The 25,131-nt window shown below is 49.6% G+C and overlaps 1 protein-coding gene across 2 annotated transcripts in view; it reads right to left on the bottom strand.

Moving 5' to 3' along the window:
* Nucleotides 1-5,080: 5,080 nt before the first annotated feature.
* The window catches only part of DENND2A (DENN domain containing 2A), a 36,191-nt gene continuing 16,140 nt past the window's right edge, over nt 5,081-25,131 (bottom strand). For both annotated transcript variants that reach the window (XM_026866296.1, XM_026866305.1), the window contains exons 8-19: nt 24,257-24,444; nt 23,438-23,547; nt 23,156-23,225; nt 22,453-22,530; nt 21,834-21,974; nt 19,531-19,679; nt 11,074-11,251; nt 10,228-10,269; nt 8,754-8,871; nt 7,868-8,107; nt 6,709-6,795; nt 5,081-5,806 (exon numbers count right to left, since the gene is read on the bottom strand). In XM_026866296.1, the coding sequence (XP_026722097.1) occupies nt 5,775-5,806; nt 6,709-6,795; nt 7,868-8,107; nt 8,754-8,871; nt 10,228-10,269; nt 11,074-11,251; nt 19,531-19,679; nt 21,834-21,974; nt 22,453-22,530; nt 23,156-23,225; nt 23,438-23,547; nt 24,257-24,444 (1,433 nt within the window). In that variant the 3' untranslated portion in view covers nt 5,081-5,774. The remainder of the gene's footprint in view (nt 5,807-6,708; nt 6,796-7,867; nt 8,108-8,753; nt 8,872-10,227; nt 10,270-11,073; nt 11,252-19,530; nt 19,680-21,833; nt 21,975-22,452; nt 22,531-23,155; nt 23,226-23,437; nt 23,548-24,256; nt 24,445-25,131) is intronic.

Raw genomic sequence — 25,131 nt, 5'->3', positions numbered from 1 at the left:
TCCTTTACTAAGACTTTACTTGCAAGTGTGGTTTAGCTAAAAGACTCTGCTTGGAAGCAGGAGATGCAGGAGAGGCACGCATGTACCTGTCACTGAGTGGGGACAGGGTGGCCATGGCGGGAGGGTGCTGGGGCGTTTATGGGGGGAGGGGGATGAGGCCCATGAAAGCCATGGGGTTTGCTCGCAAGCAGGGAAGTGGGACAGGGCAGGGGCGGGGGAAATGGGCTGGGCTCTTGGGGTAGGTCCCTGAGCTATAAAAATGACTTTGTATCCAGTGGCAGGAAGGAGAGGCAGCTTCCACCTCTGCTCCTGCCTCCAGCAGCCTTATCTGGGCAGGAGAACCTCGAGCAAAGCCAGGCCCTGAGGATGAAGGTCCAGGTGCTGACAGTCACTGCGCTCCTCCTGGTGCTGCTCTGCTCAGCCCCAGCCCCTTCTGAGGCACTGCGGGGCTGGGCCAGTGCCTCAGGGAGGCAGCCAGGGGCTGGGGGCCCTGGAGAAGACCCTTGGCCACCTGGAGATGGAGGGGACAACCTGCCTAGGCAGGGATTGGAGGGGAGCTGCCCCCCAGCTGGTGCATGGGAGGTGATGGGAGAGGCCCTCCCCAGCTCCAGGTCCCCCAGCAATGCCCTGGCCAAGCCCCCTCTGGGCAGCCGCCAGCAGGACCCCCCCAGCAAGCCCTGGAAGCTCCCACTGAAGGCCTCCCGCAGCAGGAGGCCAGGGCTGAGCCATCACCTGAAGGGCCACGGGAAATTCAACAGGGACACAGTAAGCACAGCCCATCCTTGGCCAGCGAGGATGAGGGTTTGCGCAGAGGATTTGCAGGGGGACTGGGAGCGAGGGGAGGTGCCAACCCCCTGCTCCTGTCCCTGGGTTTGGGCAGCTTGGTGAGCCCCTTCAGCAGACCTGTCTGCAGGGCATGGAGGGGCCACTTGTAATGGTGTTACGAGCAACTAACGAAGAAGATGGGGCCAAAGAAATGGGTCCTTCCCTCTGCTTCACAGCTCTGTGGGTTCCTCCAGGGTGGGCGGGATGTCGTTGGCCCACCAGGATGCTTGTTATAACAGGGAGCGAGCAGTGGGTCTGGCAGCTCTGTGCAGCACAGAGACACCAAAACCAGTCAGGACAGCCCCAAAATGCACTGCCATGCTGCAATGCAGGGAAAGGAGAGCATCCTCCCCACAGGGCCCCATGCCCTGAGCTCCCAGCAGTTTTACCACCCAAACGCTTGCACTTGGATGGTTATGCACACACGCCAGGCAGCCAGGGCTGGGCTTCTGGCAGAGCAAGGCTGGGGCAGCACCTACCTTCCAGGCAGAAGGTTGCTGCACCCACATCGTGACCCATGCACTGCTACTGTCTGCCCTCACATTGGCAGTATCTGCCTGAGCAGCTCAGCCAGCTCTCCAGCTTCAAAACTGAGTCCTCCATGCACACATGAGCCTCAGCATCCCCGTGCAGAAGCCTCACTGCCTGGCGATCCCTGTGGCACCATGAGGACATCAAAAGCAGATACATCCTTGCAAACATTGGGTAGAAAAGGTGCTTTTGAGCTCATGGGCTGCATGTGACAGTGCTGGCCACAACGGCCTCACAGCACTGTTTGGCTTGTGGTACAGACATGGCTGGTGGGCAGTGACAAGCCTAAGACCCCATCTGGTACCTGATGAGCCTTAGAGCAGAGCGGACAGTGCACGCACAGATGGTGAGCAGGTCAGGAGATGAGCGCAGGCCTGGGTGTGCGTCCCAAAACGCCATGCCCAGGAGGTGGGCTGGGGCACAGGCAGCAGCCCTTCAGCCACGGGGTTCAGCCACTTAGTGTGCTTTCTGCCAAAAGCAGTAACAAGCTGCCCCTGAAACTGCTTCCTTGGGCCCTGACTTTGGGCTCTTTGCCTGAAGCTGCTGCTCTATAGCCTGGCGAGCAGCTCCTCCTGCTACTGCAGGTTTTTCTGCATTATTCTACCATTTAAAATGGTAAAATAATGCAGCAGATGCTCATCCCATTATATCATATAACCTTCTGCAACTTGGCTTTGCTTTCAACTGAGATCCTCTCTGTCCTGCCCATCTAGGGGAGATGAAGAAGCACTTTCAAGCTCATTTCACCCCCAGTCATTGCACCACTGTCAGTGTGAGTGTGCCAGAGCCAACAGCTCCCAGCAAGCACAGTCCTGGGGCCGAGCAGTTCACGTAGTCCCAAAACGGCTGACTAACCAGCTGTGGGGCAGGCACTCGCCGAAAGCAAACCTAATTTTATGAGTGGCTGCTCTAGGACAGCCCAAGCCTGTGCAGGAAGTATTCATGTAAGCCTGTGTATGGCACAGGGTCCTCAGGGCTGGGGCTCTCAGTGGCACAAGCATAGAGCACTGACATGGCTGTGACTCGGAGGGGGTCCCAGGCAAGGCTGGATGCCATCACCGCAGCCACCGCTCTGCCTCCCTCCGTTCGCAGCACTCCGTGACATCCAGTCCCGGCCCTGTCAGGAGCCCTCTGGCTGCAGCGGCTGCCTGGGGCTCTACTCCTGCAAGATGCCCGCCGGCACCTGTGGCCTGAAAGCCATCTCCAGGCAGAGAGGTAGGTTGCAAGCCCCCTGACCGCCGGCACCCCCACATGCAACCACCTGCAGGCACAGCCCTTCGGCTACACCCCTCCAAATCCGAATCAGACCCACCCTGTGCAGGGCAAGGTCTCATCTCTCGACTGCACAGGGCGCTCTGTCTGCCCTGCTGGAACTGGCCACCATCGGTAGTGAGCTAACAACTGCACGGTGAGTGGAACATTCCCGTAAGTTTTTGTAAGAGCTAGGATTTGCCCAGCACCCTGAGCTCCTGCAGGGTGCCGACAGCCTGTGCGAGGAAGCCAAGTTGGAGCACAGGGTTTGCTGTTTAGCCAGCGGCCTGGGAGTCAGCAAGTGCAGCTCTCCCAGGCCTCACGGGCCCCACAGAGCTGCCCGTGTGTGTGTGGGCTGCTGAATTAACCAGGGACCGGCAGGGAGCACAGATTGTGGCTTTTAATGTTTAACCTTGCAGACCGAGCGTCCCGTCTGGTAAATCCAGACTTCCCCAGGACTGGCCTCTTGCCTTAGTATGTTTGTCTACACCCATGAACACACAGTCATGGAGGAGAAACTCATCCAAGGCTACTAAACACATGGACACCAGCTCTGGTGTGGGAAACCCTTGGTTGTGAGACATACAGGAGGCCAGTAGAATGTTCTGGGTATATACAGTATACACAGTGAGTATGTTTATAGTATATAGGGTGTTCCCAGTGTGTGTGGTCTGTTCACAGTCTTCTCTGGGCAGCTGCTGCCAGTCGCCTCCAGGGAAGGGGATGTGGACCCGCAGTCAGACCCAGCACAGCCCACCTTACAGCTTTTCTTTGCAGGTGGGTTCCTCCAAAGCATCCAGAGGCCTGAGGGATGCAGGGTCCTGCTCATCCTGGAGAAACACAGCTCAGTATGATGCTGGAGAGGCTGACCTGCAGCTGGAGACCAACACTCTCCATCCGAGTTTCATATTAAATCCTTAATGACACAGCTGTACATGTTTCTTTCATTGTACTTCTCACTCCGTTGCTTTTTAGCACACCCCTTGGATTTTGTACGCTATGTAGGCTTCATTCCCGCTTTCCTGAGAGCTGCTAATGAATGTACTGAGTGGCCATAGAGCCCTGTGCTGGCAGAGAGTCCCCTTGGAGCCCCCAAATGAGACAAATGGGGCTATTTCACAACCCTTTTTAATTTGAGCTATAACGATATTGCAAGTAAAAGCTGCCAGTATCTCGGCATGCTCACACACAAGTTCAGGCTGAGCTAAGGAGCCTGTGAGCATCAGGCATCCCAGGAAAGCCTCCCAGCTCCTTACCACGGCTCCCGCCAAGGATGGCAAAGTCCCATGCTGTTGAAAATGCTCCTTGAGAAGGGGAACACAAAGCCCCTGTACTTGGCAGTGGGGAACCATGTAGGACACCTGCCTCTGGAGGCCTGAGCAGAGCCTCAGCTTCATTTAGCACCCCACAAAACTTTGCAGGCATCCTGGCTGCCTTTGCAAGTGTGGGTGCATCCCAGCTTTGCAAAACCTCATTTTGCTACTGTTAAAAACACCTTTTAAAAAGAGAACCAAACCACAGCATTTGATTCACCTTGAACTCCACTGCAGTTTCCTTTGGTGGGCCACCACTGCCTCCTGTGATAAACTAAGCTTTAAGTAGTGCCAGTTTTGCTCAGCACTGCACACGCCCCACCTGGTCATGCCTGTGGGATGCTGACCCTGGGGAGGGGTTGTGGTGGTGGAGATAAATGCTGCTGGCTTCTCTGACCCCCTCTACCACTGCTTCAACCGTCCTGCACACGAGCTGGGGAGTGTAGAGCTGCAGGTGCTGCTGACTTGCCCCCTGCCCAGCAGGGCCCTGCTGCTGTCCAGCATTCACCGTGCTCCTCACCACAGAGAGGCTGAGCTGGGAAGGGACTTCTGGTAACCACACACAGATCTCACCCTGCAACCCCCCCAGGAGCTGGGGAAGAGACGTCCCTTCAGGCCATAGCAGAGCTACCCCCTGGCTTTCCTCTCTGAAGAGCAGAGGAGACCCAAGGATGCTCCAGCTGCCCTCAAAAGCGGTGCAAGGGGCATGGCTTTCACACCAGCTGGAAAAGAGCCTTCACACCCCTCCAGCCTCCACACACCCCCCTGACACCTCCCCACCTCTCTTCCTGACAGAAACAGAGAGAGGAGAGGCGAGAGGTCCCACCTCCTCCCCAGCCAGGAGCTCAGAGGGCAGCAGCAGGCACTCTCCCCTTGCCCACTTTCTACCACGCTCCCTGGCAGCAACACCCCAGAAGGGAGAGGAGAGCCTGTCTGACTAGGATGCATGTCACCTGCAGGTGAGTTCCATTTTGGGCTCCCCCTGCAAGGAGCCAGGCAAGGGAACGAGGCCCCCAGGCTGTGAGGCTCATGGAGAAACTGAGGGCTCAGACAAGCCGAGGGCTCAGCTGCTAGACATCCTCTCCAGCTCTCGCACAGCATGAGGTGGGCTGGTGGGCAGACACATCTTGTCCCCCTCCCCATAACACCAAGGGTCCACATGCCTTTTTACACCACTCGCTTTTAATTACACTACATAAGGAAAGGCCTCTCCTTGTGCCAGGACCCCCTGGCACAGCCACCCGGGGAGCTGGCTGGCCCATCAAGTCCTCAGTAGGTTTAGTGGTTCCCCCTCACCCTTCTCCCTTGCTTGGAAGCTCCTCCTGGTCAGTCCAAATCATCCCTGCAGCCCTCAGCGTCCTCACTTTGCAGAGACCTATTTCCATACATCTCTGTTCTTCCCCTCCTCCGTGCCTGAGCTTTGCCTGCTCAGTCCTGTGGGAGTCCCGCTTTGGCCTCCTGCAGCACCAGGCAGAGAGGAGGCAGGGCAAGAGTCATCGGTTAATAATTGTTCTAATCCCGATATAAATAGAAAAATACAACAAAACAAAGAATTGACTAGCTAAGAGATCCAATCCGCTGGGATGCCTGCAACGTGCTAGTGCAGAGTTCAGAGAGTGCTTGGTCCAGTGCATGGTACTGTAGATATCCAGAAACCTGTCCCGGCAGCCCCGCAGCCATCAAATCTTCCTGCGGCACCACACGTCTGCGTGAGCGCGGCCCAGCCGTAGGCAGCTCGCCCAAGGCTGTTGGCTTCTGGGAGCAGGCTGAATGGGAACGGTTGGTAATAGTCTGGTTTATTGCTGTTAAGTGGTAAGGCCATTCTCTTCGGTGGTACGAGGATGTGCTTCGCTCTTACTTTTTGTGGAGGAATTTCATTTTGCTACCTGGAGAGACAGAGAAAGGAAAACAGACTCCCCACAGTGACAGGCAAAACAAGGGTCACTCCTCACCACCACTGGCCTGTGCCCCTGCTGCCAGCCCTGCGCCCTTATCTACAGCCACCTGCCCTGCAAAGCTGGAAGGGGGTGCCTGCAGAGCCACAGCTCTGCCCTCCTTCTGGGAGCAGTGAGGCAGACCGGGACCCCGCAAGCCCCCAGGCACACCCTGCAGAGCCCATCTGCCCATCCGTCCTGGAAGGTGAACATATTACTCAGCTCACCTGGCCAGAGCGTGTGTGAGTAAGAGGCAGGGCACGCCCACCCCACAGATACGGCTGTTTTAAATGGCCAAAAAAAGACAAAAGGGCCAGGGATGCGATCTGAACAAATCAAACTCCCTTAGCCATGGTATCCAATGAGTTATCAAGGACTTCTCACCTCAGTCTGGAGCTCTTGTCTAGCTCCTTTTACAGTGGAAAATGGGTTCCACCTTAGGATACCCCTGGGCAATTCCCACTGCTCATAAGGGCAAACCTGAAGGCAATGGAGACTGTCACTCTGTGCCTCCAGACCTGCATCCAACTCCCCCCCAAGTCACTGGTTGCTCCATTGCCTCCTCAGACCCAGCCATCTCCTTTGGAAGACTCAGACACAGCTCATGGACCAATCTTTGGCTCTCCACCATCCTCCAGTCAAGTGGTAGATCAGGGGCAGAGCCAACAGCGTGCCGGAGCAGGGACACACGGCCAGGCAGCGATCACTCAAGGCTCAGAGCACTGCTCTGCAGGAAGCCACATGCAGTCGCTAGCAGAGCCCTGCCACCCTTCAGCAGCTTCTCTTCTGCCGAACCTGAAGGCAACAAGGCGACCAAGCCTCCTGAAAAGACAAAGGTTTTGCTGGTTCCTTACCTAGGCCTTTCAGGAACCTATTGACTCCACTCTGCTCCCCACTGGGAAGTGTTTCCAGGTACTCCTGAGCCCGTACCTCAAACAGACCTGCAGAAAGAAAAAAGTCAACAACTTCTATTTTGCTTCCCTATAAATAAAAGAAAGAACATTCACCTGAAAGCATACTGTCCCAGCTTACCAATAAACTATTGCACATGAGAGGGAACAACTCTCCTCACCTCCTCCACCAGCTCAGCCCGGATCTGGGACAGGAGCTTTGGTCTGCCTCCTCACTCCCCACAGCAAGGCTGACTGAGCTTTTGTACCTCACACAGGGAGAGACAAAACCTCTGCTCATTCTGCTACAAACGCGGCTAAGTCCAGAGCGTGAGATCATCTGGGGAATCATGACACAGGATTTACCACACTGCAAAACTTCTCCTCAGCCACCTATTCAAGTGTCCAATGCTCATTAGTGCTTGGGAGGAAACTGCTAAGCCAGCACTAAGCAGCATCAGGGATGAGAAACTGCAGCTGCCAGCAGAGACCTCAGGACTGGCGGATAACACAAGTGAAACAACAGAAGTGGCTCTGGGAAGGACGTGAGCATCCATATTTTCTATTAGCCAAAACATCCATAACCAATCCAGCCAGTTCTTCCTCTAGACATGGAGAGGGGACATGAGGGACTGCAACAATAAATGTCATTTGGGCAGTGTACCACTTCTGTGATGGTCCTGAAGGGAATTCAGTGTGGAATGGAAGAGGCACACATGGAGGATACTGCTTGTCCCTTACTGCAGCAGTGAAGGGTGAGACTGTAACCCCAACTGCAAGAAGAAACAATCAGATAAGCACACGAGCCCCTACTCCTCAGAAGTCGGTCCCCATGCTTTGTGCAAACACTATGTCTCCCCACACTCCAGTGAGGTGATGCTCCCTTTTGGGAAGATAAAGAAACAGGGAGAAAAAAATCCCCAAGTGACTTCTTGAATTCCACGTGGGGGTGTTAGCTGTGCTAGCGCTTCCCTACAACCTCCCTCCTGGTGTCCCTACACAGACACTGCAGCCTCCAGCCATGGTGTTGGGGATGGAGCTGGCAGCTGGTGAGCATCTCCCAGCTCTCGCAGGAGCAACAGCAGAATTTCCACAACAGCAGAGCCCAGGGAGAGCCTCTCACCTCTGACCCCCTGCTTCCGCAGCTCCCGCTCCTGAATGAAGCCCCCGAACATCTGTGTCTCCATGAAGACCTCCAGGAAGCGTCGGAGGCTCTTGGAGGAGACAGACTTGCGGAAAGCCTCGCGCTGCAGGGTCCGCTCCTCTCGCTCAGTGGGGGTCAGGAAGAGGGAGTAGTGGCCCACAATCTCCACAAAGAAGCGGACAAAGGCCTCAGACACCACCTCGTTCAAAGGGCTGGTCTCTAAGGAGAAAACAAAGAGGCAGTGGTGAGGATGGTACTGTAAGGATGTGCTAGGAAAAGCCCTGGGAACAAACTCCCTGGCTTTTTTCAGATCCAGCCTGAGCAGAAAATGCTGCTCAAGAGAGACAGCATCCTAGGAAGTGCTTACCATGGAAGAGGACAGGGCTGATACTACTTTGAAAGCCACCAAGCTTTGGTTTGGCTCCCCTCCGAGCAGGAGATGCCCATACTGCTCCCCAAAGAGCTGTCTCAGCCCAGTTGCCTGTGAGCCCCACAGCTGCCTCCAAGACTGCAGCTCTGTGGGTGGACTGTCCCCGGGAGGAGCCTGCATCACTCCCACAGTCAGCAGCAGAGACAGGCCTGTGGGATCCGCGCCCCACCCCCTCCTCAAAAAAGGAGTGCAAGTGTTCCCTGGAGCCGTAAAGCAAGGACAGAACCAGCAACAGGTAAGTAGTGTTTCTCTTCACACAAAGAGAACTGTCCCTGGTGCAATGGAATATTTAATACAGCTTCAACCAAAATCCTGACCCATCTTCTATTTCTGTGGTATTACATTCAGTACAAGCCTAGTTCTGCCCTAAGAAGCGATACAAGAAAAGGGGACAGGAAAAGATGTGGTTTTAAGGTGAAAGGCACCATGCTTTACCCTGCTTGCCATTGACAGGGCTCTCTTCCTTGTCACTCGCCAGCTCATTCCTCTGCTCCAAAATGTGTTCTAGGGCGGCCTGCAGCTTGCGGGGCAGGATGGAGTCCTCATCTTCCATCTGTAAGACAGAGCCACCTCCTCAGGGCCTGGGGCTGGGACACAGCTGGCCCCTGCCCTTCTCCTCCCCAGTTCCTATCCATCCCCAGCACAGCAGGGGGAGCGCTAAAAACGAACTGTGAGGAGAGGGAGAAGGCATAACATGCTTGGCACGTTCCCAGCACCTCCTCATGCAGGACTATCAAGAAGCTCAGGAGAAAGAAGAAAGGGGGTGTCTTTTTCAAAATATTCCTCTATTCTGGACGAATTTCAGTTGTCCTACCCGAGAGGCAACCAGGCGGGGCTCACCTGCGGCCCCTCCGTCCGCCTGCGAGCACTCACGCCACCACAAAGAGGATGTATCTGAACAATGCTGGCGTGCCGCCAGGTGAGCACAACCCCCTGCTCAGCTCTGCTCAGGCACCGATCGTGTTACAGAGCCGTAACGAGTTCCCGTAGAGCAACGAAGCCAAGGAACTGCCCGTGACTGTGTGCGAGCTCCTACCAGCCCCGGCTCAGGCAGCGTGAACCTCCAAAAGAGAGGTGCAAGGTAAAGCATATCCCAGGCAGCTGGCAAGTGAGAACGGCACGGAAGGAGCGGCCTTCACCCACACGCTGCTCCCTGCAGCAGGAGGTACACTCGGTCCCATCCTACCCACAGGCCAGGCCTGAGGCACAGCAGAGACTGATGCAGCCAGCACTCACTGCTCAGCAATCTGCCAAAGAGCTCTGGGGCAAAACTGGCTTCCCTGGCCAGGAGTATGCTCACTCATTTATCTCCTTCCCTTCAGTATCCCGCTCCTCCTCTCCACAACAAAGGGAAGTAAAAGTCAGCAGGCAATTTTATCTGCTGACATAGAGTGTGCTGGCTTCCTACTTGTGACCCATCCAGTGCAAGGACTGGAATGAGGAGCCACAAGCTCCTCGGGCAGGAAGGATTTGAAGAAATCATCAAGGCTTCCTTCCCCCCTCAGGGCCAGGTATGCAACAGGAGATGGACTGACAGACACAGGCTGGAAGAGCCTGTGCTGCTCCCCAGCAGACAGCGCTGAGCCCAGGCTGTCCAGCTCTGCTCTCAGCCTTACAGGGTGCCACTTAAGGACCCACATTGCCCAAGCGCCACCGTTTCCCCTCTTTAAAAAAAAAACAAAGAGAGAGATTATACACAATGATATGGTCCTCAGCAGCTGTGGTTTGGAATGCTGATATTACATATGTACACAGCAACTCCTATAATGTTGCCAACCACAAAGCCTGCCTCAGTTTGCATGGAGAGTGAGTATTCCATGCAGCCAGGCGGGTCAGCAAACACAGACGGAGATAAGGTGTGGTGGAAAAGGGGGAGGAAAGATGCAGGATACGAAATAGCTCAGCTCACCTGTCTCAGAAACCGGTTATTTACAAGGTCAACAACGAGGACCTAAGAATGAAAGAGCAAGAATAAAAAAGGGAAATCGTTATTTCCCTCATCAGAGTTTATCTTAATCCATAACTGTTCTGGAAGAAATGCTTTGGCCCTGCCCCTGCTCCTCCTACCCACCACCGCAGCTGGAGGAGGCATGCAGCAGGAGCCAAGAGCGGAGCCCTTGTTGTGGCTTTCTAATGATGTTGCTGCAAACCACAGAACAGCTTGGATAGCAGGAGGCTGCGCTCCAAGACCAGCCCATCACTCCTCACCACCATGTCAGGGTCGGAGCTCCATCTTTTATCCCCATGTGCTGCACCACTGTCCTCTGGGCGGGCAGAGAAGGAAATGCCTCCCCGACCATGTTCAGCCTTGCTGTGTTCACACTTGTGCACCATGAATCTGGTTCTTAATTATTTATTGCTTTCACTAGTCACCTGTGTTAATGAGACGGGCAGCTATCCTGGCCAATTTGTAGCAATCACACCAAGCCTGGCAGACTTTGTGCTCAGCCCCTAGACAGCACTATGCAGAAAACAATGGAAACTTTAATAAAATCATCTCCTACCCACAGCAGTGTCACGGTAGGAGATCACAGCCCCCCGCCCTCCCAAGCTGTGGACAAGGCAGCCCTGCCTCCCCGGGAGATGTCTGCCTCCTCTCACCCCGTGCTCACAGGACCCAGAGGACGAGAGCTCAGCTCCTTCGCACCACCAGATGCCAAGGCAGACTCTCAAGAGCAGCCTTGCTGAGACAGAAGACAACTGAGCCCATGGGAAGCAAGCGGGAGCAAGGCCACAGTGCAGGCACATGGCTCACCTCCTCCACCGGGAGCTCCTTCAGGCGGGGCAGGGAGCTGGAGAGCAGGCCGATGAGGAAGGGGGTGGGCGAGCACACGATGTCGATCATGGAAGGTGGCAGCACAGGGATGTAGGTGTGCTGCCAGGTGAAGGGGTACAGCAGGGCCACCGTGGCGTGGCAACACTTGGAGAGAGTGCTGGAAGATGAAACACAACCAAGGGCAACAGCTGGTCAGCCAGTAGATGAGTGGTGCTTCCTAGAAATCAGGGCTCTTTCAATCGTTCCCTGATTGATCTCTGTAATTACTAGGTGCTTTCCCAGATTTCTGACCCCTTTTTCAGCTTCAGGAGCAATGACTTGAGGTAGGAGCCCATGTTACGAAAGATGATTCCTGTGGCAAGAGATGGCTCCCACTGAAACCAGCATCTGCTATTCCAGTGCCCTGATGGGAAAGGCCAGACAGACACGGGGTCTTCCATGCCACTGTCTTTCATTAGAGAAAGTTTATTCTCCCACAGCACACCTCCGTGCCTGTTCCCATAGGAAAACCACAGGTCGGAATGCACAGTGACTGTACCATCCAGCACAGAGAGCTCACAGCTGTGGGGCGCCGAAGATGGCTCCACCACTACAGCAGCTATCTGTTGGGCTGCACTGTGGCCCACTTACCTGCTGGCCATACTCCTGGCCTCAGCAACGCAGGTGGACAGCCTGCTTGGACCCTCTGGCAAAGCCCTGGACACGATCTGCAGCCACAAGGTCCCCAGGCAGCCATGGTCCACCCCTGCCCCTTGGCTTGCTACCTGTGCAGCATATAAACTTTGCCTTTGGGCAACTCTTAGCAGGAGTTGGCAATGGCATGCTTTTCAATTGGTCCAATCCATACTGATAGCTCCTAGCAGCCACGCCAGAGCACAGGGGAAGGAGGAAGGCAGCGGTCTCCAACCAAGGCTATCCAGGCATCCCAGAGCCTCTGGAGCCTGCCAAGGCTACTCAGAATCATGGGAGAGTGAAATCCCAAGAGGGGAGCACAAGGCCAGCCTCTGTAGGCAGCCACCCACAGCTCATGGGACTGCCACCTTCTTTCTTTCCCCTTCAAATGCCACCAGTGGCTCAGCTGTAAGCACCTTTGCTGACAGCTTCCAAGAGGATCCATCCAGAAACCCCATCAGCTCTCTGTCAGGAAGCAGGCAGGTTCTGCAGGCAGACACAGAGCTCGCTGCAGGGCAGCAGTTACTCAGCTGTTCTGGGTCTGGAAGCATTTGTATGCATCAAGGGAGGGGGAAGGCTCGCCACTATAAACCCTGTATATAACGTCATTTTGTTTTACTAGCATCCAGGTCCCGAAAGGCTGGAGGAGGGGAGGGAGCCTGGTGAGGCCAGGAGGAGTCACGTCGCCGAGGAAGGACGCCCAGCTGGCTCCTGTTAAACTCCACGGGGGAATTTACACTCAGCAACCCGGATCTGGCAGTTTATTGCTGACTTGAGAGGGAAGGGGTTTGATGGGTGTGGACTCAAGCTCGCTCTGCAAAAGTGAAGCCTGCTTTCCCTCCCCCCCCCCACTCCAGCTAAGTCTGGTGGATTTGAATCCTTGTGCTGTAACACTAACACACGCTGAGCAGAGTAACGTGGCTGAGCTACAGCTGGCTGGCTTTCATCAGATAAGTTCAGTTTAGCGGAACACAATCGTGGTTGCTGGGACATCAGTGTGACTGCATGAAGTAATCAGACAGTAAACATTGTTAAACACATGATGCTTTTTGGAGATAAGTAAATCCCAGCAGAGAGGCTGGAATTTCCTTAACGTGAGAATTTTATCTAGGACTGCAACAGGTAAGGAATGGGCACTTGGGAGGGACCCCTGGGATGTGTGCGCTGGGAAAGTCTCTTCACAAAACGGAGAGAGTTTCCTCTCTCTGTGCTCCCAGAGGCTTGTCTTTTCTTAAAAAAAAAAAAAAAAAAAAAAAAAAAAAAGAGGAGGACCCTTCAAAGGCCATGTCACAGACTGGTAGCTTTAAGCCTTTAAATGGGAAAAAACCCCTCAGTTCCACATCCTTCTTTAGGAAGGTCTTAGAGTATCCCCCTCCCTTCTCCACATTCATTCCTGGTGGCTGCCCCTGTCGCTGCTCTCAAGCTGTGCCTGCCCTCATCAGGAAGCCCATGTCTTGCTGTGTCTACCACACATACAGAACAGACAATGAATCTGAGAGAAACAAAATCAAAACAATGAGAGAATACAGAGCTAGTAAGAAACAGTAACACTTACACAAAAAACCCCCACCTAGATGAAATGTGGTAACAATATCAAAGTATATTATTTTTCTCGTATCCTTCACACAAGCTAATCTTGACAGGAACCGCAACAAAAGTGAATATGCCATCTTAGAAGTACAGTCTAAGGTAATGAGATCCCTTAAAAACTGCCCTCTTCAAGGCTGTGCTACTTGTACACCCATACATTTCAGGCCATGTTACCAGATGCAAAAGCAGGGGCTTCTCTTCCCTTCCATTACTCCAGAGCATATTTTCCACTCCTCAATTTCTGATTGATAATACCCCCACAGTAGTAACAGCAGCACCATGATGACACAAGCTGAAAGAACTCCACCTTTCATCGCTTGTGTGCAGCACTGTGGCATTACACTTAAATTACCACCACTGGACTTCTCCTTTGAGAAGAGGTTGAATGTGGAAGTGTCAGAAGTTTCACCTTCGTTACAAATCCTCCATCTTGAAGGCACATCCAACTTACCTGCCTAAAGGTGGGAACTGACTTTATAGACAGCACTTGAAAACCAATGGAAAAAGATCTCTGTGATTCCAGGTAGCTCCTCAGAGTGAGCAGCTGAAGTACGTAGTTATTTATGGCATGGTGAGATATTATGGCATGCTGTCTCCTACTATATTTATGGTGGCTTGTTCTTCCCTCAACCCTGCTCTCAAATCCCAGCGAGTACACATGGTACGTGAGAGATTAAGTGGGAGGAAAGATGGCCCAGGTCCAGTTAGTGGAAGTCACAGACAGAGCTCTGTAATTCTTAAACTGTATGCACCACACAGTGGGAAGTAAAGATAGCTTCCCCTTCCACCCTTCCATCTGTGAATGTCTCATCGCCTCCAGGATGAATCCTAGCGATCTCTGCTCTGAAACATTCCTCACTGTGGAAGACATTTTGAGGGAGCAATACTGATAGGGTTGAGGTCTGCAGGCCTCCTTTGAAGGCAGAGCAGTTCAGAGATGGACACAGAGGAGGTAACACTGAGGTGTCTCTTCCACATGTGATTCAGTCAGACTTGCTCTGCAGACAGTCTCAGGGAGCTGCAGCTTGCCAGGAGCCTGGCAGAACCTCTGTCCTGTGGAATGACTCAAGCCTAAACTCCCTCCTCCTCTTGCATACAGCACTGCAACAAGCACTGAGGGACTGCTGATTCACACCAGGGTTACTGAGCCTTGCAAAAGAATCCAGTATGATAAATTCCTTTTATGCCATCTGTGTGACTGTGTGCTCTTCAGCCAGCAGCGATGGGGGAGACGGCCCAAACTACATCACAGTCGCAGCCGTCTGTGCAGAAGGTGAGTATGGCCACTGAAGTTCTGGGTGCTGCTCCAGCTGGATGCCTCTTTCTATGAGGTGTGCACAGAATCAACCACAGGTGATGTGTGCAACACAACCAGAAGTTTAGTACACTCTCATAGCACTATTTCAGCGTCAGTCAGCCCTTTGAGGGCTCTTATACCAAACAGGCAGCCAGTGCCTTTGGTTAGCTAGAGCCAGGGTCCCCACTGAAATTCTGATATGCCAGGATGCATGCACCATAACCATGATGCCAACTGCTGCCATTGGAATAACACTGACCCAGGTGCTGTAGTTTGCTTGGTGCACTCCAGATGCCACCAGGAATGAAGAGATCTAGCCCACATGATTGCAGTGTGCTCTGGGGAGTGCCATGCACTACCCTCAGGCCACAGAAGTTCAATGCCAGTTGTTCAAATGGGACACAGACACCACTTTTTAAGGCTTTTGGTTTCAGCAGTAATCCTTAAAATACTGCAGGTCTTCCAAGTGCACTTTCAAGATCCTGAGCACGTTTTCATGGGTTCATTCAGCCTCCTGTAGGGAACATGGCTAAGCTGTATGTCTGATGTCTATTGCACAGAAGCTTGCAGGAGAGACTGAGATATTGCTAGTATAGAGGTTAAAAGGTACTGGCGTACACAAAGAACCATGTCAAATCCTTCCCTAAAGGGCTGATTTGGATACAGACTGACACACAGATCTCTCTGGCTGAGCATTCCCTTGGTCAGAACAATGATGATGCAACAATCTGTGAAATTTGTTTGCTTGAACAACAAGGCTTTCTACCACACAGAATCCTATGCAAAAACCTACCACACAGCATCCTGCAAAGCTGCTGCTTCTTCGTAGCCATCTGGAAATGAGGTGGCCAAAACAGAATCTGAACACAACAGCTGCAACTACATGGAAACTCATCGTCTTCTCCTTGAAAAACTTGCTCCAAGACTAGCTTGACTTGCTCTAAAAAGACACCTTGACAAGTTGCAACAGGTTCTAAGGAAGGATACTGGCTGCTGAGTTTGGTTGCTTTCATCCCAAACTTTGACTACAGGGTTTCCAGCTTTCTGCTCCAAAGGCAAGCACCTATGTTAGAAAGTCCCCCTAAGCTGAATCCCTCTTTGGGTTTAGGATACTTCATGATATCTGAAAAACAGTATTGATTCAATCGGCCTTTTGGAATTCAATGCCAGGAAGCCCTTTGCTCCCTGCACTAACCAAACCGCTGAAAATATGCTGGTATTTGGCAATTTAAGACAGTTTGATTATGTGGTTTTTTTCTTTTCTTTTTTATAAGCTCTGCTACAGTGGGGTTCATTTTACAAACACCTACAGATTTCTGACACTGTGTCACATCTGGATTTACTTATGATGGATCACAGATCTGGTTTACAACATTTAACAGGCACTGTAGCTTCCAAACGCTGCCCCGTGACTTCAGGCAGCATTGCTGCAAATCCCACCAGGAGGATGCCAAGTTCCACGAGCTGTGGGGACCGTCACTGCCTCCCGCTGACGTGGCAGGTTAGTGCAGGTGAAGAAGCGAGCGTTAAGACACTGGAGAAACAACGCTAATTACCTGACATCCAAACTTCATCCTTGGGTTTCTTCTTCTCCCTAACCACAATGCAAAAAGGAGAAACCTGGGAGGCTGGGATTTGCAGTCCCAGATTTGTTTTGATAGCACATGGAAAAGGTTTCTTTTTTGATGATTAATTACCTTTTACTGAAGATGACCACATTTAAAGTGTCTTTCTAATTCTTTCAGATCTGCCTTTGATAACAATGACCACTTTGTGTTGTTGAAACAGCTGTGGTTTCTGGCAGGGATAGAGGCAATTGCTCAAGTTAGTCAGATCCACAACAGGCTTTTGAGGAGATCTCAAACAGGGTGTCTTGATTTTAAGCCTGTGTAAGTTTTCCTGATTTATAAAAGCCCTCTGAACCTAACACATCTCCCCCTCAGGCCAATAAAAACTGCCCAGATCTAGGTACTTTGTGAAATCAGGCCACTTTTACTTGGAAGATGCCTTCTAAAAGGTTCATCTACTGTGCCTTGAACCGCGTGCCAGGCAGCATCCCTTGGAAACAAATGCAGCTCTAGTGTTGCAGCTCCTAACCCGTGCCCTGGCCTCTACTGCCTCAGGACTAAAGTTTACAGTGCAGGAGTGAAGAAAAGTTAGGGGAGACTACACAGACCAACAACGTTTCAGCAAAGTCATTTTCCTGGGTTGCAAGGCAATGTATACTCCAGTTTCCATAGTGATAGAGGGGAAAAAAAAAAAGAAAAACCCCACCCAAAAACTAATAAACCAAATTCCTTCCTTTTCCGCTGCCAAGCTTTGGATTGACAGGTCTTTAAAAGCACTCAATGTTCATTCTAAAGATGGAAAAGACAAAGTATTTCACTTGCTGTACACTTGTTAGATGCATTTTCTGGCTCCGCTTGAAAACATTTCACAGTTCACACAGAATTTGGCAAGAGACCTTTCAGCTTTCTTTTCCCACAGACTGATTTTATAGCAATTAAAAGATGTAAATAAATTGCATACATCATTTTCTCTGTCACTCGCACCCAGACACACCTTTACACACATGTACAAATAGTTATTGATAGTGCCCACATAAAGAACTGCAAAGATGAATGATAAATGTAATTTATTATGCATCTTTCACCATGTCACCTGCACTCTCTCCATTAATCCATCTCGGATGGATTATTTCTAGCATTCCTAACCTCTGAGCAGTTTCCAACAGCTGCTTTAATAGTTTTTTTTTCTTCTCTTAAGCTATTGCCAAAAAGGGTTTCTTTTCTTTCCTCTGACATTAGTATTTTCACCCCTAAACTAAATACTGCTTAATATTAATTTAGTTCAATGTGTTCCTGTCCCAGGAAAAGTATCATCTGGACACAAGTACCTATATCTACAATACCATCAGCTTTCAAAACATGGAATTTCCACCAACAAGTAGAAGACACTGTTGACCTTAGAGAAGGCTCACCAATCCAGTGCACTCAAGTTATTGGACTGGATTAAAATACAATAGTTTACTTACTTTTGAGGATTATTTCCTTTGTCTTCTGTTTTTCAAGCCTTTACAGTTCTTTGGAGTAATTTTCAAGTTTTTTGTCCACAAAAATTATTCAGAGAAACTTCGCATTTTGTTACAGGAAAAGAAAAAGACTCTCCTGAAATTGCTCAGAGCAAGGTCTTCTCAGAAACATCAAATATTAGAAGTCTTTTAGAGAGCTGGCAAATCTACGGTAAACATTTGAATGTGAGCCCTGTGGTCTAACAGTCCCTGGATCTGTAAAAAGTGACAGTTAAAGCTGTTTATGGTACATTCAGAGATTCTAGAAACTATGACTCTAGAGCTCTCTCCTGTTCTCTTTTACAGCCCTGGGCAGCTGGACTCATTCCTAAGGACCCTGGATACACTGACAAAAGATACAGGGGAAAAAAACCCACCAAAACCCATTGAAGTGTTTTGAATTAGAGATACTCTGTAATGCTCAAAATACATGGTGTGCTGTCATACAAAGACACGATAGGAAAAGATCTGGTAAATAAGGTTCATTCTAAAGTGATGCCTTAAAAAAGAAAAGTTTCCTACCATTTACTCTTACCACCCAGACCTCATGCCATGGGTCCTTAAGAGGTTTTCTCAAAATGTAAAATCTGTCCTACAGGGGAGGAGAAAAACCTTTGAAAATAAAGCCTGTCACCATAAATTATCACATAAATCATATATGCTATGTAGAAATCTAGCATTTGGGTGAATTCTCTCATTGTCAGTGTAAGTCTGAATGCTTTGCATGAAATGTGTGGCTTAAGTATCCAGAATACTAAATATCTATGCATATACATATCAGCGATTATAAAGAAGTAACTCTTCCCTCTCTGACCCAAGGCAGCTGCCAAAAACCTCAAGCAGCCAGTGCTGCCTGGATGCTACAGCTTCCCTCTCTCCATTCTTCCCATTCCTGTGATGAGACTGCCTGAGGTCTGCCCATAGAGAGCCCCGGATACCTGCAGGATGAATTTTTCCCTTTACTCTCCTTAGAAGAGGCCTCTCCACTCTGCCCCAGTGCTCACTCCCAGAGCTGCAGCCTGCTCCCTGGAAGTTGTGAAATCAGACAGCTTAGGGGCATTGTACACTCCTGAAACCTGAGCGTGCTCCTAAGCATCATTACTCATCCAGGCAGCTTTTCTTTCCCCAGCCTTGGCGAACTTTCCTCCCCAAATCCTCAAGCGCTTCAAGGGCTGGAGAGCTGCCAGCCACCAGCTGCACAAGATCTTAAAGAAACAAGGGCTCATTTTCATAATTTAGGAGAACAATAAAAAAAATTCAAGGAAGCAAATTGAACAGATTCAAAATAGAAGAGGGAAGTCCTCTGTCTCATTCTCCCTCACTGCATCCTTTACCTTCATCTCTCATAGGAAGAAAGTCTTTAGGAACCAATATTAAAATACAAGCTGAAGATTTAAGAAGATTTTGTGACATCGGGAAACAACCCAGAAGGGATGGTAATCTCTGCCCGAGGCTTGATCCTTGGAAATTCCAGTGCAGCTCAGTGGGGAACACTGCAGCATCATGGAGTAAAAGGAGAGGTTTCATTTATTCAGCACCAGGCCTCTGCTCTAAAACCATCTGGAGAAAAGGGAATTTGGTTCTCCTTAGGGACAAGATGCAGCATGCTTTTTGCAAGCTGCAAAGCAAAACTATGGTGCATGGCCTGAGTTCCACACTCCTGGGAAATACAGCCCTACTCACATCAGGTAAGAAGTCGGAAAAGGGCAGAGAAGAAAAAAAGAACAAAGCAGAGAGATCATTCACTGTGGTCTTCTCAGCCTCCCGTCCTTGTCAGCACTTTGTTTAAGGAAATGCAAGAGGGTACCTGAGCTTGTCCGCAATAAAGATCACCCTCCTTTCCAGAAGCAGGGAGGCAAAGACTCTGCTCAAATGCCGCACACTGAGGGATGTGAACAAGGACTCAAAATCAACATGCTCAAGCCTGGAGTCAAGAGGCCGCCGTAGCTCGATGACCTGTTGGAGAGAAAAACACCACAGGTTGGCTCTTGCTGTCCACACACTGTGGCAAGCAAGGACCCCACAGGTATTTTCACAGCTAACAAACCTTACTGACTGTGCTGGTGAACACTGAACAGTGTTAAGCCCTCAAACACAGTTCTGCAAAAACCTCCCAACAAATCCTTCTTCCAGATGAAGATGATCCAGAGTTCACTGCAATGGGCACAGCATGAGACCAACCACAAGTTCTCCCCACTGGGCTGAGGACAGGGAGCTCTTCATAAGGAAGAAAACTAGTTTGTGTCCAGCGAGGAGTAGTTTCCAGCCTTTCTGGCATTCAAGCAGCAAAATGGCAGGAAGCCTTTTAAATTTGCACTCTTATGGTTATGTTTTGGGTTTGGTTTTTTGTTTTTTGTTTTTTGGTTTTTGTTTTTTTTTACTGGAAGAAGCTGGATCTCTAACCTACTGATTATAAATTTTCACTTACAGAAAAGAGCAGCTTGTGGGCATTTTCCTTCATTCATATCTACTAAAATGAATTCCTGTCACAGCACCTTAGTACTTCATACTCCTTTCCTTATCTTAGAGCTTATTTAAATTGTTCTTGAAAGCCTCCAACACCAGATAGTTCATAAATCCCACAAGAAAATTAGATCTGAGCTACCCTAACCAACAGCATGCCTGTAGCTGAAACATCTCAGTGGCAAATTACTTCATTTGCTGTCTTACTCTCAGTATACAACTCAGAGCAACTGGTCGCCTTCCCCTCTGTAGGAAACTTCCTGAATACTGGAAGGTTATTGTCACGTGCCCTCCTTTGTCCTTTGTTTTCTGTATTAAGCAAACAGTTTTCTCAAGCTTTGCCTGTACTTTCTAAACCACTTAGTAAGTGGAACTTCTGGAGCGTTCTCCTAGTGTTTGCATTTTTTGGAAAATTATATTCTAAATAAATTTCCACCAATGCTGAAAAGCAGAGAAAAAGCTTTTATTTATTATTCATCCCTTCATTTTCTTCCACAATTTGTCTAAATAATACCATACTGTTACTTCTGCTCACTTTAAGGCCCACTATACTGCCAGATCCTTTTCTGAAGTACTGTTGCTCACTCAGTTACTTCCATGTTATATTAGACTGCTCATTTCTTCCCAGCATTTTGCTCCTGTCCGTACTGAATTTCAGACCAAATCTTCATTTTAGCAAGGTCATTTCGAAGTTTAATCCCTTACTCTCCAAAGTGCCTGCAACCCACCCCAATGCTGTCATCTACCCATTGTGTAAATGTGGGGTTTATGCCATCAACCAGATAATTAATGAACATTAAGCATCCTAGAAACAAAACAGCCCAAACATTCTCACAGCCTGACAGCATGCCACTGGGACTCTACTCCTTGAGTGCAGATTTTTAACCAGCTATGCATCTGCTCTGCAGTAATTTCATTTAGTTTGGACTGTCTCAGTTTAGCTGAGGAGAATGTAATCATGTAGTGACATGCTGAAAGCCCTCAGACATAACCTTCAGCAGCATGCTCACTTTCCTCTCTCTCATGTTCTATTTGGCTTCCTCAAACCTCTCAGAGTCCTTCAACAGCTCTGCATTCTTAAAACTCTCCCACTGTCCTCACACCACACTGTGGGAGATGCAACATGTACCCTCACCTCCATGCTGTAAATATGCCATTCTGAAAGGCTACAACATTTCCCTTGAGTGATTTCAGGTATTTTTTGACCAGAACCCTGTGCCCTGTCCCACACCAACAGCACTTGTGTATTAAGGATGGTGGAGCACATGCTATGAATCCTGTCTTCAGGAAGTTAAGTGCGGGGGGACCTCGAGCAGATCCAAGGCCATGTGCTATGCAGCATGAGGTCCACCAGTCTGTGCCACTTGGCCTCAAGGCCAATGCCCCAATTAATTTTACCATATTAGCCTAGTTAATGTGTCCTCACCTTCACCTTTACCATATGATTTCCTTTTTGATGGTCACTGGAAAAGTCTCCACGGCATTCCCTCTAGGTCCCTCATTTTACTCCTTAGCTTTCCCCACCCTACTGCTACCAAAAAATGTCCTTGAAGGTCCCCAGTGCTATGTCACAGTCCCAACTTCCAGTCACCACTTTTGCACCATTTGCTGGCTTAAGTCTTCCTCTCTCTGGAGTGGTGTCTTTACCTCGGTTCCTGAGCCTGGCAAAAAGTTCTTGACTGTAATTGTCCGGCCCAAAGCTGGGAAAGGTGCCTCCATGACACTCCTCATGAGAGGCTGCACCAAGGCTGGGGAAATGCCCCGTCTCTTCTCGACCTCATCCAAGATCTGAAATGAAGGCATGAAGACACAAAAACATGTAAATCAAGAGGAGGGAAGTGCACCAGCATCTATGGTCTCTCCTTAACTGACATGGAGCCTTGAATCATAAGGAAGAAGGTAGAAGGTGCTGCTGAATACTCTTTATTTCCTTCAGCAAGAGAAACACAGCTCCAGTGAGGTCACTGGAAAGCTTACAATTTGCAAACTCCCCACCACCCTTGGAGTCAGGACTCCACTTTTTAATCTTTCAGTGCATGTGTTCTAGTAGTTCTGCTGAAGGAAAAAGGCAACAGCTGACAATCTAGTTTTCCTCTTAACTGTGTTTTTGCTAGGTTCTGGAATTAACATGTGGTTGCCTTGCCAACACTATTTCAAGCCCTTTCTTCAGCTATCAGCTTCCCTGATCCCCATTCCTCTGGGGCTGACCTCACTTTCAGGTCCCTCTTGGCCTACAGCACAAAGTCTCTATCCCCCCCCCTCTCACCTTAGAGAAGAGATTGAAGCATCCAAGGCGACTCACGATGCAGTAAACTTCTGGGAGGCGCTTCCCTTTCCCACTGGGCTTTCAAGACAAACACAAATACACACACAAAAATCACCAAGAAAATGTCAGTTATAACCAGTGCAAAGATAAGAGTGACAGGTCTCTTAGTTCTGAAGCTTGCTGGCTGGTTCAGAAACCGGCAGACATTTGACAGCATGCTGCTGATGACAATACCTTAAGTCTGGCTCAAACCCTGGTACGCTAGAAACAGTGGGGAAAAATGGGTATAGTATGATACCAATCTTCTTAAGTCAAATGACTTAGGGAGGGCAGACTGTTCTACAGAGAAAACTCTGAACCTACAGGACCAGCACAGGTTTAGACAACTGTTTAGTAGCTATCTAAACCTAAGGGAGACAAAGCCTATCTTGAGCTTAGTGATGAAAAAACAGTCCATGATCAAAATGTTAAGGACTGGTATAAGAAAAATGTAAAAGAGCTGTGCCTGGAGTGGAGGATGGTATTCAGAGAGGCACTTTGGCACTGAGCAGAGCAGAAAAGAGCAAAGCTGCCCTGTTGCCGCTCTTTCTTTCCACACTGAAAGAGAAGAGCAGCAGCTTTCCACTTTCCAGAGCAGGTGCCAGTAACACCAACTCCACAGTAGGCTGCATCTCTAGGGAAAGAATGAAATAAGGAAAATTACCAGCAGCCTCCTACAGTATCCAAATCGCCTGCTTCCATCTTCTCCTGTCAGGACAAATGAGAACGTCTCACTGCAGAAAAAGAAAGCAGAATGACCAAGATACCAGTCACCCACATTAAAAGTCTCTGACATACAAACCCAATAAACCCACAATATTTTCACATTTACAATACACCTCTCTCAGGGGTCTGCCCCATTTTCTACCATAACAGCTCTCATATTTTATTAGCTTGATATATAAATCTGTTTCTCATGAATCAGGATACAAAGTACAGTACTTACCTGGCAAACTGATGGATAGGGGCCCAGTCTTTTGCATCAGGGAAGCAAAACTGGGGAATAGCTTTCAACTGATCTTCTGCCTCACGCATGAATTTGAACGAGCGCTCAAGCTAGCAGAATAGAGAGAAGGAATGTTTCCAATTAGTCATGTGGGGATGGAATGACTTCAAATATTTTTCCTGTGACAAATGAAGAAGTGATGACAGAGCCTAAGCTTCTGCCTGTAAGGTATTAAAATTTCTGTGATTCTGGCTCACCTAATCTTTTGATATCTTAAAGTAACTCTGTGCCCCCAATTCCACCGAGTTCTGCATCTGCAGCACCTGTCCCTGCTACATCATGCCTCTAATCTGGGACATATCTTCCAGCAAGTGGTGAGAGAACTGAAGTCTGAGGGGACTTCTGGTTATGTTCCATTTACAAACACACCATCACACCAGCTCTGTTTCTCCCATTCCTCATTCCCTGTTGTGAGCTAGCCTATTGGTGAAAGCTGTGTCCTCCCTTTGCAAACACGTGTCTTCTCCTGAGTGTCATTTTTCTTTAAAGGGAAAAGGGGAAGAAAGGGAATAGCTACATAAAAGTCATAACCAAAGGCAGCAAAAGATCTAAATCAGCTGCTTTCAACAGTGAGGAACACCACGACAATTCTTGGGGGGTGACTGCAGCTCCTCTATCTTCAGTTTCACTGAACACTGAGACAGCAGAGGGGTTACTGATATAATGTGTGGTCAACAGAGAAGCTGTGGCTTCTCCAGCTGTGCAAGTGCACCACACAACATGAGACATGTCAGCCAGACCTTCCAAAAATCACCGCACCTTCAATGGGAACTGCTGCGTAACCTCAGGAACATAGGCAGCCCCAGCCTGCTTCTTGTGCAGTGACACCACAACGAAGTACTCAAACAGCTGCCTCTCTTGATATTCAATCAAGTCCCGTTCCAAGGTTTGGTACCGCAGAGTTTGCTTCAGGCGAGATTTCACATGCACCAGGCGCTGGCTGTGAGCTATGAAAAAAAAATTAGAGATTGTGGCTTTGTCTAGCTCTTTGCACAGAGCAAACAGTGCTTTGCAAAGACTTATGGATAAACTTGAAACCGCCTCACCGCATTTACTTTGTCGGTGGCTAAGTAAGAGGTGGGAACCATTTGGAAGCTGCATTCTAGATATCGAGAGAGACAGGATGTAATCTTGTGAGTGCCATAATTTTGAAGAGCTTAGGTAGCACAAGGATTTAATGGATAGCTTTTACAGCTGAAGACAACTCAAACTAAGATCAATATGGGACATGGTGTAGCAGACGATGTCTGGATATTCATCCTAGCATTCATTTATGCATCTTTCAAAGCTAGCATAGTTAGACAACTGATCACCTTTGTTCAGGAGGCTGTGGGTAGCGATCCCCATGGTTTTACAAGACTAGCACTTGGGTCAGACTAGGGTTCCACTGGCTGCGTAACACTGGGGACTCCCAGCTTCAGTAACGCAGGCTGGGCTGTAGGCCAACAACAAAAAAAAAGTGAAGAGAGGTGCAAATGAAAAAGGCTGGCTCATGCCAGTCCTTCCTGTGCCTAAAACTAATTGCTTAGGACCATGTTTCTACAAGTTCACCCAAGACAATGGGAAAACAAGAAAAACTGCCAAACAAGCTGTAACTGCAACACACATGAGCTGTGGGACAATAAACATTCCAG

Source organism: Athene cunicularia, assembly GCF_003259725.1.
Source record: "Athene cunicularia isolate RWA chromosome 1 unlocalized genomic scaffold, athCun1 chr1_part2, whole genome shotgun sequence".
NCBI classification, from domain to species: domain Eukaryota; kingdom Metazoa; phylum Chordata; class Aves; order Strigiformes; family Strigidae; genus Athene; species Athene cunicularia.
The sequence above is the reverse complement of the archived record's forward strand: the minus strand, read 5'-3'. Positions and strand labels throughout refer to the sequence as shown.